Below are 15000 nucleotides of genomic sequence, written 5' to 3' on the forward strand. Positions count from 1 at the left end.
CAAAATGAAACAGAATGGGAAAGGCTAGAGATCTCATCAAGAAAATTGGAGATGCCAAGGGAACATTTCATGCAAACACGGGCCCAGTAAAGGACAGAAACAGCAAGGACCTAACAGAAGTAGAAGAGATTAAGACGACGGGGTAAAGATCAACATGAATCAGCCACAGATACACCTATGTATATAAAACTCTTGGAGGAAATTATAAAACTCTCGGAGAAACACTCTTTGACATACATCACAGCAAGATCCTCTTTGACCCACCTCCAAGAGTAATTAAAATAAAAACAAAAATAAGCGGGACGTAGGTTAAACTTTAAAAGTTTTGCATAGCAAAGGAAACTATAAACAAAATGAAGAAGCAAATCCTCAGAATGGGACAAAATAACTGTAAATGAAACAACTGACAAAGGATTAATCTCCAAATTATACAAACAGCTCAACAGCACAAAAACAACCCAATCAAACAGTGGGAGAAAAGACCTAAACAGACATTTCTCCAAAGAAGACATACAGGTGGCTAATAAACACATGAAAATATGCTCAACATTGCTTGTTATTAGAGAAATGCAAACCAAAACTACAATGAGGTATCACCTCACACTGGTCAGAATGGACATTATCAAAAAATCTACAAATAATAAATGCTGGAGAGGGTGTGGAGAATAGGGAACCCTCTTGCACTGTTGGGTGGGAATGTAAATTGATACAGCCGCTATGGAAAACAGTATGGAGATTCCTTAAAGAACTAAGAATAAAACTTTCACATGACCCAACAATCCCACTACTAGGCATATACCCTGAGGAAACCATAACTGAAAAAGACCCACGTACCCCATGGTTCACTGCAGCACTATTTACAATAGCCAGGACATGGAAGCAACCTAGATGTCCATTGACAGATGAATGAATAAAGAAGTTATGGTACATATACAATGGAATATTACTCAGCCATAAAAAGGAATGCATCTGAGTCAGTTCTAATCAGGTGGATGAACTTGGAGCCTGGAATACAGAGTGAAGTAAGTCAGAAAAACAAAGACTGACTATTAATGCATACATATGGAATCTAGAAAAATGGTACTGATGAACCTATTTGCAGGGCAGTAATGGAGACACAAACGTAAAGAGAGTTGTGGACACAGTGGGGGGAAAGAGAGGGATGGACAAACTGAACTGAAGCATACATATTGCCACATGTAAGACAGCCATGGGGAACTGAAGCATACACACAGCCACAAGTAAGAGAGCCAGGGGGGATTCGCTGTGCGACTCAGGGAGCTCAGCCCAGTGCTCTGTGACACCTAGAGGGGTGGGATGGGGTGAGCGGTTTGAGAGGGAGGGGACATATGTATACTTATGGCAGTCATGTTGATGTGTGGCAGAAACTAACACAATATCATAAATTATCCTCCAATTAAAAAAATTTTAACATAATTAAATGCATAACTATCTCCTCTGAGAAGTCTTCCGTTTCCTTTGCACTGAAAAACATTTCCTTCTTTGCCACCCATGGACTGTGTCTGTAAGTTCCAGAAGGGCAGAGATTAGGAAAGTACTGATATTTCCTGTGTATGACCAGCATCTAGAACAGTGTCTGGCACAATGTCTTTTCAACATGACATTTACAAGTTATATTTTAGCTGTTCTCCTAGCATGGTAAAAAAAAAAAAAAAAGGCAATTTCAAAATCTGGATGTATACGATTAAAACACATACTTACTGTTTCAAAAGTATTCAGTACCATCAAAGGGAAAAACACACTGAAATAATCTCCACAGTCTTGAAACCTGATAGGCACCCGTCTTGCGATGGACTGACACAGACTCGACGGGGGCCCACACTGATCAAAGTTCACAAACATCTCGTATCTCCATTTCAAGACCTCTTTTACAAAGGTATCAGAGATGGACTGTGACGACGTGAGAATGTTTACTGGAGAGGAAGTCAAAAAAGATCTGCTTTCCCCAAATGGAACTCTCAAAACTTGCCTGTTGGAGTTATTTGGAGTCTGAGCAGGGAAAACACTGCACAGACCTTTCACTTCAGCCACTGGCTTCAGAGACACCAGAAGGGGTGGCTGTGGTCCTTTCAGAACAGACTGTGCCCCACTTGACTTGTTTTTCAGACATGATGGGAGGGATGCGGTACTTTCCAAAGACTTGGAGAGACCAGCAATCCGTGAAGTACTGCTTGAACTAAAAACCTTGGTCGTGGAAGGTCTCGAACGTTTTGATGCAGACAGAGGCAAGCCAGGTTTACGAAATGTATCTTCATCTGTGGCTTTAGTTTTTGAGTGTTTTGAGCAGTATTCACCCGGGTTTTTCAGAGTTTCAACACAATCTTTGTACCTACATTTTGTGCTACTCAAAGATTCCAACTGAGGCTGCCTCACACATTCTTCCTCTCCCTGCACGGTATCTTTTCCATCAATGACTTCAATGAGTTTATCATACTCTCCCTCAATTTGTGAACATAAATCCATGTCTTCAGGGTCACGCTGTGTTAAGAATATATCCTCCTCCTCTATGTCACTGCTGAATTCAGGCTCTCCCTCTTTCAAAGTCGCCACCTCTAAATGATGGACTGTTGGGTCACCTCTGCCTAACAGGGCCTCTGAGGTAGGAACAATGGCTTCAGTTGTTGCTGTTCTTCCATTTACCATGACAGGATTACACTGGTTTGCTTTCACGGGTTCTGTTTCAGAAGACTGACATGTTAGTAATTGTTTTCCCTTATTGTTAGCAGTCACCTCGGCTCCTCCGTGATGACTGTAATCTGACTTACTTGACTCCGGCACAGCAGAGCTCTGTGCAGCACATGGCCCTGCTCGTGTCTTATCTGTACTTCGACAATCAAAACGTCCTTGTCTGTTGTGTTGTGATTTGGATCTCATCTGCCTATGCAACTGAAGGTCTTGACTCGTCAGCAGTTTCTTATTATTTCTGACAGAGAGAGTCTGAGGAGAAATTAACTTTGTCTTTTTCCGGGTATCCACTACTCCAACAGATCTGCCATGGTCACGTAGCTGATCTATACACTCTAAAGATCGCTGGGACAATTCAAACGCCCTACGAGGAGCCTTTTTCAGGCCAAGTTTCTCAACTGTTGAAGTTGGTTCGGGACACTGGCGAAATTTCTTTGGCGGCACAATAGCAGGAGTTGTTCTACAGCTTATGTAATGGGAGCTTTTACTCTGTCCTTTCTTGGTATCTGAAGGGGATTTCTTAGAAGCTTTAACCACTGGAACTTTCCTGACAGGTCTGGAATACGTGCGAGGCTTTGGAAGAGACTTCTTTGGGGAAACCGCAGCGTTTCTCTGAACACTTGAACTGGGAACTGTAGCTCTTGGGTCTACACCTTTAAAATCATTTTTACTCAGATTCCCCTTGTTTGACTGGTCCTCATTTTTGACAGAAGATGAAGGCCTTAGAGGATCTTCAGCTATAGGTTTTTCATACCGTCTTCTCTTGGGTTTTTTTACTTCAATTTCACAAAATTCCTCAACAGAAGTACTACTACTACGTGGTTTTGTGCGCTCTTCAAAGTTCTCTGCTACTTTTTTAATGACCTCTTCAGATACATAATCTGTCTCATAACCCAAATCATTTGCAGTATCACCCACAGGAGTCGAGCATGGATTTTTCTCATTCTCTTGAGCTGAATTCTTGTCTGGTTTCTGATCATGCCAAACTGAAAACACTTCACATGGAGTCTCAAACTCAAAAAACTGAGAATCAGATTCCTCAAACTGCAAAAGGGACATTGGATTTTCTTCCTTTATTAATACCTTCTGTTCCACATTTGTGTTAGCTATTGAAGTATGTTGCTCTGGACATTCTTTCTCAATGCATGCTTTGATCTCTTTCATTTGTTCCTTCAAACCCAGGATTCTTTCCTCCTCCTCCTCCTCATCGGAATCTGAAATAATAATAACCTGTCCATGGCAGGTTTCCCTGATATTTTGGTTTGCTGTGAAACATCTTTTCTCATCTTTTACTTTTCTTTGTATTTGGGATAAACTTTTTTGAGTTGAATCTGATGGGAACTTAGTAACACTGGCTTGAGCCATTAAAGATAATTTGTGGAGGTCTCTATCTACCTGAGAATCTGTTAAGGTGTCAGGCTGGGGACTGCTGCTAAGGTCCTGTTCTCTTAAATTAGAAGAAAATTGATCAGTGCTCCTACTAATTTTCCTATCTCTCAATTCATGCCCAGTCACAGGCTCTTTAAAGGGAGATGCTTTCGTCATGAAAGTATTGGTCATTTCTGTGAGTGAGACCAAATCTTTGGTATCAACATGACATTCCTGTATTTGACAACTGTTTTCAGGGGTAGAAAAAATATCTAACTTTTCTTTCTTTACTTCTTTCTTTCTCAGCAATAAACAGCTTTGAGATTTTTGTTCTCCATTTTTATCATCCAGAATACCATTAGGGACTAAAGAAGGAGTGCATATGTTCCCACCTCCTTTCTGACCTCCTATATCTTTCTCTGAATAGAAACCCTCAATGCTAGATACAGCCAGGTTTTCCTCTAAACTGATACTTTTCCTGTGTTGCTTTTTTATTACATGTGACAACTTAGCACAGACTCCATCTTTATGTGTCTTAGATTTTGCTGTTGAGCTTTTGCCAAGATCATCATCCTTTAAAGAGAAGTCCTCATTGGAGGCAGACACTTTTTCCATAGAATCCGTGCTAGAAACAGTCAATAAGCGCCTTGATATTATTATTCCTCTGTCAAATACTTTTTCTGGACCATTTCTTAAAGTACCATCCTGTGGGGTACATGAGGAATTCTCTTTTACAGACTTATATTTCCCTGTACTTATTTTAACTTGATTTTGAACTCTTTCACAGGCAAGGTTTTTACTACTCAGCTTCAAACATGACTCAGCTGAGAGGTGGCCTTCTAGTTTCAAATCTTTTATATAACATGGCTCTTTACTCTCTTCTATGGCATTATTTGCTTTGCTCAAAATACTCTCTTGCACTTGATATGCATCAGCTTTCATTGGTTCTTTAGAAGATGTTGGGCTGGAATTTTCCAGACAGTACACATCTTTTTCAGACTTCTTCCCTATTTGTTCACTTTCTTCTTTAAAAGATGCAGGAGGCGTCTTACATGCAGGATTCAGATCCACAGAAGTGCTAAACTGAGGTACTTTGAATTTTATGTTCCTAATAATTTGCTTTAAACAAGTTTGTAGCTCATGGGTTTCCTGACTAGTCAACTGCCAACCTAAAGATAAATTCCCTCGCAGGAACAAGTTGAGTTTATCCCGGAACCGTTTACAGAGAGTCTGCTGCCCAAGCTGATAGCCTTCTTTCAGGAGACTTCTAATCAGCTGCACACAAGCCAGCTGCACAGAGTTGGAGGGCATTGAATGCAGTGACAGGGATGATATCATTGCTGTGCCCTTCGAACAGTTTCCAGATGACTTCTCGGAACTCCGTGCAAACGCTGTGGTCGGTAGCTTGGCACACTTCACCACAGCCTCCACCCACTGCTGGGAACTAACCCACAGCAAATGTAGACATTTTTTATTTCTATGCAGTTCAATCACGGACACCAAAATCAGAAGGAAAAACTCAGTGACTTTGTCACACACAGCGTCTGTCTGGTTGAGAACATCTTTGACTTCAGAGTACAGATGGTGAATAACCTCCACTATGTAAGCCACACCCAGATCCTTCAGGTCCATGAGGGATTGCACGAAAGGGATGAACCACAGAAATGTGCTGTTATGAACACGCATGTCCTGACCAATATCTGACTGGAGCACGTTAGCTAATGTTTCCATTTCTTCATACATGTTAGGACAATAATCGGGGCAAATGGCTGATCTCCACCCTGAATCCTAAAATGAAAGAGATACAGATGTTCAGAAAAACAAGCATCATTCATGGTTGCCTGACACACAGTTGTAAACAAGAAAATATATTGCTCAATTTTCCTGTTTTGGTGCACATATACGGACCCCCAAGAAATTGAAAACAGTTCAATTTTGAGGTTAAAGTTTCATGAAAAGGTTAAATTTACAAAACCTCCGTGCACTCTGAAATTCTTTCCATCAGCTGGTTCTGATTTCCAGTCACGTGATTTATCTCCCCCATGCCATAAACATTGCCCCCTTCCTAACCATACTTAAAAATTTCAAAGTGTGCCCATTTTTCCCCAGGCACTACTGTTCAATCAGAAAAATTTTATGCAACAGGTGATTCAGAATAGCTATATCCCATAAAATCAGCACTGCAACTGATCTCTGCACTGTCGATACAATATAAAGGCAATACAGTATCATCTGAACTCTGAAAATGCTTTATACCTTTTTGGTCTTTTCAGGGTTATAATTGTATACAATCTGGCTGCAAGTCACCATATCATCCAAATATGACTCCGGTTCTAACTTGGTCCTTAAAAATATTAAGAATAAATAGAAATTACTGAACTAAAGGGGGTAAAAAAAGAAGAAAAAAATCCTGTCAATTAATAGACTTCCTTATGCAGACTGTTTGAAATCGTGACAAAGGAACTGAACAAACCTCATACAGCTGTTCCGTATGTTCTGGATCTCTCTATTGTAGCTCACGTTGTTAATAATGGTTTGAAATGCTTCAATAGGATCAATAAGTTGACCCCAGACCTTAGATCCAAGGCGATCCAGAATCACCATGAAACAGTGTAACGCTGGCCAGAAAGGATCCACACTATCATCTGAAACACAATGGGGTAATTGCCAAATTAAAAAACAATTAGAAAAAAAGTACTAAAATATATTGAGAATTAAGCACCCTTTACCTGCGTAGCAACAAAACTGAAAGCAAAGCAGGAAGTAATTTAAGCCCTGCTAACTATAGGTCTTAGAAAGCTGGCAAATATTTAAGTAGTGTTTGCATTTTTTTAAAAGCAATACACCTTGGTTAAGAAATTTTTTCATGTGAAACAAACTGAGATAGTCTAGATAGATAAACTCAACTTTCTCACCCTGTTTGCCACACCTTTAAGAATCTTTCCTACTCTGCTTCTTCCAGACCTTTATATTCTCATCCTTCACTAAACAGCAGAAGTGAGGAAGGGAGAAGTAAGAAAAACCTGGTATCTCCAGATCTAAACAAAGTCCATGATACAAGAAATCCCGAACTGTGTGTGTCATCTGGCTGGTGTACGAGACTGAATCCCTGAGGCACTGGACAAGCAGAGATGCACTCTTTTCATCCACCCCTGTCTCAATGTGGCCTTGTTATTTCCATTCCATCCACCTGGCAGGAATGGTCACTACTCCCATCCTCTGGCATCCAGTCGTTTCCCTCTTCTCTATGTGCAGTGGCAAAACACAGACCCACTCATAGACCTTAAACTGCTCCTCACTGTTTTCTAAGGAAATTCAAAGTTCTCAGTCAAGCACTTGTAAGATCTTATTCTATTCTTCTCAGATTTATTTTTCCATACTAAAATAAAGATACACCATCTATAGAAAAAAAAAAAAGGATTGCTGGCTTTTCCCAAGAACTAGATAGAACAGTTTCACTATTAGTACCACCAATCCAAAAAAAAAAGTTTCCTTTCCTTCCTTACAGTTCAACTCAAATACCTCCCCCTGCAGCAAACACTCCCAGTCATTCGACCTTCCACAGTACTCTTTGGAATAAGTGGTCTCACACACACAATCTCTGACAACCCAAGAACTTTCTGCTTTATTTCCTTCAGGGCTCTTAGACTCTACTTTAAAAAAAAAATCATAGTCATTTGTGTAGAACTTCTCATATACTTTTTTTATCCTACACTGTAGCTATCTTTTGTCTAGCAAGCTCTCAAATACGAAGTCATCAGTAAGGTAAAGACAATTACAGAAAGTTTCCTAAAGAGGTGACTCATTCTGAAGCATGTTAGGGGAGCTGGATTAACAGAGAGAACAGAAATGCACGTGTAAAGCACTGGGAAAGAACAAATTACTTAGTAAATTCTGCTAAGTGAATTAGTAATAACCTTGATCAGAAATAATCTCACAAGAAAACACATGTGATCAAAGAAACAGTAACAGTTACATATTTCTTTTAAAATTCTCCACAAAAGAATTTGTATCTATACCGAAGTTGCCTAAAGAGAAGTGAAAGTGGGTAAAAAATTGTATTTTCACAGGATATGGCATGCTTGGTCTTTGATGATTCATTCCTTCATAAAGAAGGTTAAGACTGGAAACACTAGTACAGACTCTCACTGATAAGCCTGATAAAACCAAGCTGGCCTCTACTAACAAATACAATTTTAGACCCTATTTATTAGGCTATCTGAGCAGCACTGTCCAAGGGAACTTCCTGTGATGATACAAATGGCTCACTGTCTGCCCAGTTTAATATGCTAGCAGCCAGGCACATGTGGCCACTGAGCTCTTGAAGTTACAGCTAATGGGACTGAAAACCTGAATTTTTAAGTTTCCTTAGTATAAATTTAAACAATCACATTTGGCTGCCAGTCACTGTGTTGGACAGTATAACCACAGAAAACCGAAGTGAAATGAAAAACCAAGCAAAAGTGAGGTATGGGACAGCAGAATCTTTCTGCATACATTTACTATCACATTATTAGAAATTCACCTCCTTTGGGTTCTAGACTACTCTTCATTCTACTACTAATTGGGTATTGCAATGTGAGAAAGTTAACACCTCTGGGCTTCAGTCTCTTATAAAAATAAAGTGTTAAGTTAAACGCTAAAGATCCTTTCCAATTTAACATTCTGAACGTGACAAAAACCATAAAGTGTTCATTCTTTCCTCCATATCATACATCCAAATTCTTACAGTGACTCTAGTAATTTTAAAGTGCACCACCATCACAAAATTCAGCAAATAAAGTTTATTACCATTTGATTGCCTCTCCATGGTATGAAGTATTGACTGCATAAAATCATTCTGTTTATCTGAGCCCAACAACAGTGAATCCATGGCTTGCTCCTCAAGAATGGTAAGCAGCATGCAAATACCTGTAAGACCACATATAGTTTGCTTGAACTGATGACATTAATGCTGTTCTCAAGTCTTCTCTGGTTTAGTTGGCAGAATAATAACATGGCAGTAAGATGAAGCAAAATATAATCCAGTGCCTTAGACACTAAAGTCTGAGACATTCACATACAACTGCTCCCAAGAACAGAACTTTAGACTGAATAAAAGGGAAAATACTACGAACTTTGTTAAAAAGCAATTTCCCAAATGACTACACACAATTTAATCTCATAAAATTGAAGATCCCTTAAGTTTTAAGATCATCATATTTCACGTACCAATCACTGCCAAATATACACATGACCAAGACTCTGAATCAATGAATAGGACAGAACTATTTTAAGTTCAGTATAGAATTTGTTGAAAACCAAAGTTAATCTCTTTCTGCCAGGAAATATTTTACAGCTAGGAAAAGAAGTATGAAACCTCCTTTTTCCAATAGATCAAAATCTATTAAAGTCAGCTGCTATGATAATATTTTGTTACATTTAATAATGCCTTAAATAAAAGATCTACTTGCCATACTTCAAAAGATACTTGTTAAACAGATGATTTCTATGATAAAAAGTGTTTAAAAAGAGACGCTGTAATGGTCAATTTAATGACAGAACAAGAACTGGAAACTACGAAATCTCTTATTTAGCAATTCCGATCAGGTTACCAAATGAGACGACTTTTGCTGGATAACTGTAAGAACTACTGGATCACGTCGATGTCTGGCAAAAACTAACACAATATAAAGCAACTATCTGCCAATTTAAAAATAAATAAAAGTGCCAGATTACTGTAGGCTTAAAAAGAAACACTACTGGAAAATACTAATTGTTATTTGTATAGCAACAATACTCACCTAACCAATAGTTTTTGTAGTTGGCAGTATCATACATGTGTGAAGGCAGAAGAACCAGTTTACCCTTCTCAAGGACAGAAGAAGTATAAATGTCTGGGTTTTCTAAAAGTCCCAACTCAATAACTTTAAAAAGGCAAGTCAAAACCTCCTGTAAGTCATAGTAATCATCTCTATCCACTTTCCCCAAGTTTCTTGCAGTCAGGATAGCCCAACGCCGAACCTAAAAGCACAACACATTCATTCAGTTACTTCATTCAGTGAACAACTGTCTATATACAGCAAGAATCTATTTAAAATAGGAATTCGCTGCTGCTGCTAAGTCACTTCAGTCATGTCCGACTCTGTGCGACCTCATAGACGGCAGCCCACCAGGCTCCCCCGCCCCTGGGATTCTCCAGGCAAGAACACTGGAGTGGGTTGCCATTTCCTTCTCCAACGCATGAAAATGAAAAGTGAAAGTGAGTCGGTGATACCATCCAGCCATCTCATCCTCTGTCGTCCCCTTCTCCTCCTGCCCCCAATCCTTCCCAGCATCGGGGTCTTTTCCAATGAGTCTACTCTTCGCATGAAGTGGCCAAAGTATTGGAGTTTCAGCTTCAGTATCACTCCTTCCAATGAACACCCAGGACTGATCTCTTTTAGGATAGACTGGTTGGATCTCCTTGCAGTCCAAGGGACTCTCAAGAGTCTTCTCCAACACCACAGTTTAAAAGCATCAATTCTTCGGCGCTCAGCTTTCTTCACTGTCCAACTCTCACATCCATACATGACTACTGGAAAAACCACAGCCTTGACTAGATGGACCTTTGTTGGCAAAGTAATGTCTCTGCTTTTCAATATGCTATCTAGGTTGATCATAACTTTCCTTCCAAGGAGTAAGCGTCTTTTATTTCATGGCTGCAGTCATCATCTGCAGTGATTTTGAACCAGAGCAGCCAAAAAACAAAAAACAAAAAAACACAAGGCTGGGGAAATGTTCCAAATCAAAGGAAACAAATGCACCATGCTGTTGGTTCAGTCACTAAGTAATGTCCAACTCTGCAACCCCATGGACTACAGCAAATCAAAGGAGACAAATGCACCATGCTGTTGTTCAGTCACTAAGTAATGTCCAACCCTGCAACCCCATGGACTACAGCACATCAGGTTTCCCTGTTCTTCACTATCTCGCAGAGTTCGCACAAACTCATGTCTACTGACTCAATGATGCTATCCAACCATCTCATTCTCTGTTGCCCTCTTCTCCTGCCCTCAATCTTTCCCAGCATCAGGGTCTTTTCCAATGAGTCAGTTGGCTCTTCGCATCAGGTGGCCAAAGTATTGAAGCTTCAGTTTCAACATCACTCCTTCCAATGAGTATTTAGGGCTGACTTCCTGTAAGATTGACTGGTTTGATCTCTTTGCTGTCTAAGGGACTCTCAAGAGTCTTCACCAGCACAATTTGAAAGCAGCAACTCTTCCGCACTCAGCCTTCTTTATGGTCCAACTCTCATATCCGTATCTGACACTGGAAAAACTATAACTTTGATTATACGGACTTTTGTCAGCAAAGTGATATCTCTGCTTCTTAAAACATTATCTAGGATTGTTACAGCTTTTCTTCCAAGGGGTTAAGTGTCTTTTAATTTGATGGCTGCAGTCACCATCCACAGTGATTTTAGAGTCCAAGAAAATGAAATCTGTCACTGTTTCCACATTTTCCTCCATCTAATTGCCACGAAGTGAAGAGACCAGGTGCTATGATCTTAGTTTTCTGAATGCTGAGTTTTGAGCCAACTTTTGCACTCCTCTTTCATCAAAGAGGCTCTTGGTTCCTCTTCGCTTACTGCCATCAGATTGGTATCATCTGCATATCTGAGGCTGTTGATACTTCTTCAGTTCAGTTCAGTTGCTCAGTCACATCCGACTCTTTGCGACCCCATGAGACACAGCACGCCAGGCCTCCCTGTCCATCACCAACTCTCAGAGTTCACTCAAACTCATGTCCATGTCATCCAGCCATCTCATCCTCTGTCGTCCCCTTCTCCTCCTCCCCTCAATCCCTCCCAGCATCAGTCTTTGCCAATGAGTCAACTCTTCACATGAGGTAGCCAAAGTATTGGAGTTTCAGCTTTAGCATCAGTCCTTCCAAAGAACACCCAGGACTGATCTCCTTTAGAATGGACTGGTTGGATCTCCTTGCAGTCCAAGGGATTCTCAAGAGTCTTCTCCAACACCACAGTTCAAAAGCATCAATTCTTCGGCACTCAGCTTTCTTCACAGTCCAACTCTCACATCCATACAGGACCACTGGAAAAACCATAGCCTTGACTAGATGGACCTTTGTTGGCAAAGTAATGTCTCTGCTTTTCAATATGCTATCTAGGTTGATCATAACTTTCCTTCCAAGGAGTAAACGTCTTTTAATTTCATGGCTGCAGTCACCATCTGCAGTGATTTTGGAGCCCCCAAAAAGAAAGTCTGACACTGTTTCCACCATTTCCCCATCTATTTCCCATGAAGTGATGGGACCAGATGCCATGATCTTCGTTTTCTGAATGTTGAGCTTTAAGCCAACTTTTTCACTCTCCTCTCTCACTTTCATCAAGAGGCTCTTTAGTTCCTCTTCACTTTCTGCCATAAGGGTGGTGTCATCTGCATACCTGAGGTTATTGATATTTCTCTTGGCAATCTTGATTCCTGCTGGTGCTTCTTCCAGCCCAGCATTTCTCGTGATGTACTCTGCATAGAAGTTAAATAAGCAAGGTGACAATATACAGCCTTGACGTACTGCAGTTTCTGATTCATCCAGTTCAGCATTTTGCATGATATACTCTGAATATAAGTTAGATAAGCAGAGTGATAATATCAGCCTTGATGTACTCCTTTCTCAATTTTGAACCAGTCTGTTGTTTCATGTCTGGTTCTAACTGTTGCTTCCTGACTTGCATACAGGTTTCTCACAAGACAAGTAAGGTGGTCTGATATTCCCATCCGTTTTAAGAATTTTCCAGTTTGTTGCGATCCACACAAAAGCTTTAGCCTAGTCAATGAAGCAGATGTTTTGATCCAATGAATGTTGGCAATTTGACCTCTGGTTTCTGCCTTTTTTAAACCAGCTTGTTCATCTATGTGGAAGTTCTCAAGTTCACATACTGCTGAAGCCTAACTTGAAGCATTTTGAGCTTTACTTTGCTAACATATGAAATAAGCTCAATTGTACAGTAGTTTGAACATTCTTTGGCATTGCCCTGCTTCCCTGGTGGCTCAGAGGTTAAAGCGTCTGCCTGGAATGCAGGAGACCCAGGTTCGATCCCTGAGTCGGGAAGATCCCCTGGAGAAGGAAATGGCAATCCACTCCAGTACTCTTGCCTGGAGAATTCCATGGAGGGAGAAGCCTGGTAGGGTACAGTCCATGGGGTCGCAAAGAGTTGGACACGACTGAGTGACTTCACTTTCACTTACTTTCTTTGGCACTGCAATGAAAAGTGACATTTCTCAGTTCTGTGACTACTGCTGAGTTTTCCAAATTGGCTGACATATTCAGTACAGCACTTTTACAGAATCATCTTTTACAATTTTAAATAGTTTAGCTGGAATTCCATCACCTTCACTAGCTTTGTTTATAGTGATGCCTCCTAAGACCCACTTGATTTCATACTCCAGGATGTCTACTTCTGAGTGATCACACCATTGTGGTTATCTGGGTCATTAAGACATTTTATGTATAGTTCTTCTGTGTATTCTTGCCACCTCTTCTTAATTTCTTCTGCTAATGTCAGGTCCTTGCTGTTTTTGTCCTTTATTGTGCCCATCCTTGCATCAAATTTTCCCTTGGTATCTCCAATTTTCTTGAAGATCTCTAGTCTTTCCCATTCTATTGTTTTTCTCGATTTCCTTGCACTTTTCACTTAAGACTCTTATCTCCTGAATGTTTTCTGAAACTCTGCATTCAGCTAGGTTTATCTTTCCTTTTCTCCTTCACCTTTCACTTCTTTTCTCAGCTATTTGTAAAGGTCTCCCCAGAAAACCACTTTGCCTTCTTGCATTTTTCTTTGGGATGGTTTTAGTCACTGCTTCCTACACAATGTTACAAACCTTCTTCCATAGTTTTTCAGTCTAACAGATCTAATCCCTTGAATCTATTCATCACCTCTACGGTATCGTCATAACCACTATATCTGAATGGCCAAATGGTTTCCGCTACTTTATTCAATTTAAGCCTGAGTTTTGGAATAAGGAGTCATGATCTGAGCCACAGTAAACTCCAGGTCTTGTTTTTGCTGACTGTAAAGAGCTTCTGCATCTTCAGCAGCAAGGAATACATATCAGTTCAGTTCAGTCGCTCAGTCGTGTCCAACTCTTGGCGACCACATGGACCACAGGACGCCAGGCTTCCCGATCCATCACCAACTCCTGGAGTCCACCCAAACCCATGTCCATTGTGTCGGTGATGCCATTCAACGATCTCATTCTGTCATCCCCTTCTCCTCCTGCTCTCAAACTTACCCAGCATCAGGGTCTTTTCAAATGACTCAGCTCTCCGCATGAGGTGGCCAAAGTATTGGAGTTTCAGCTTCAACATCAGTCCCTCCAATGAACACCCAGGACTGATTTCCTTTAGGATGGACTGATTGGATCTCCTTGCAGTCCAAGGGACTCTCGAGAGTCTTCTCCAACACCACAGTTCAAAAGCATTAATTTCTCAGCACTCAGCTTTCCTTATACTCCAACTCTCACATCCATACAGGACTACTGGAAAAACAATAACCTTGACTAGACGGACCTTTGTTGGCAAAGTAATGTCTCTGCTTTTCAATATGCTGTCTAGGTTGGTCATAAATTTCCTTCCAAGGAGTAAGCGTCTTTTAATTTCATGGCTGCAATCACCAACTGCAGTGATTTCAGAGCCCAGAAAAATAAAGTCTGACACTGTTTCCCCATCTATTTCCCATGAAGTGATGGGACCGGATGCCATGATCTTTGTTTTCTGAATGTTGAGCTTTAAGCCAACTTTTTCACTCTCCTCTTTTAATTTCATCAAGAGGCTCTTTAGTTCCTCTCTTTCTGCCACAAGGGTGGTATCATCTGCATATCTGAGGTTCTTGATACTTCTCCCCACAATCTTGACTCCAGCTCGTGCTTCCTCCAGCCCTGTGTTTCT

The 15000-nt window shown here is 40.5% G+C and overlaps 1 protein-coding gene and 1 non-coding gene across 4 annotated transcripts in view; one reads left to right on the top strand and one right to left on the bottom strand.

The window, feature by feature from the left end:
• The window catches only part of SETX (senataxin), an 84940-nt gene that overhangs the window by 41811 nt on the left and 28129 nt on the right, over positions 1-15000 (bottom strand). For all 3 annotated transcript variants that reach the window (XM_018056034.1, XM_018056035.1, XM_018056036.1), the window contains exons 6-10: positions 9858-10077; positions 8866-8985; positions 6548-6719; positions 6331-6418; positions 1723-5862 (exon numbers count right to left, since the gene is read on the bottom strand). In XM_018056034.1, the coding sequence (XP_017911523.1) occupies positions 1723-5862; positions 6331-6418; positions 6548-6719; positions 8866-8985; positions 9858-10077 (4740 nt within the window). The remainder of the gene's footprint in view (positions 1-1722; positions 5863-6330; positions 6419-6547; positions 6720-8865; positions 8986-9857; positions 10078-15000) is intronic.
• Positions 13093-13165, top strand: TRNAS-GGA. The gene has a single exon. It is a non-coding gene; the product is annotated as a tRNA-Ser (tRNA).

This window comes from Capra hircus, chromosome 11 (genome assembly GCF_001704415.2).
Source record: "Capra hircus breed San Clemente chromosome 11, ASM170441v1, whole genome shotgun sequence".
NCBI lineage: Eukaryota > Metazoa > Chordata > Mammalia > Artiodactyla > Bovidae > Capra > Capra hircus.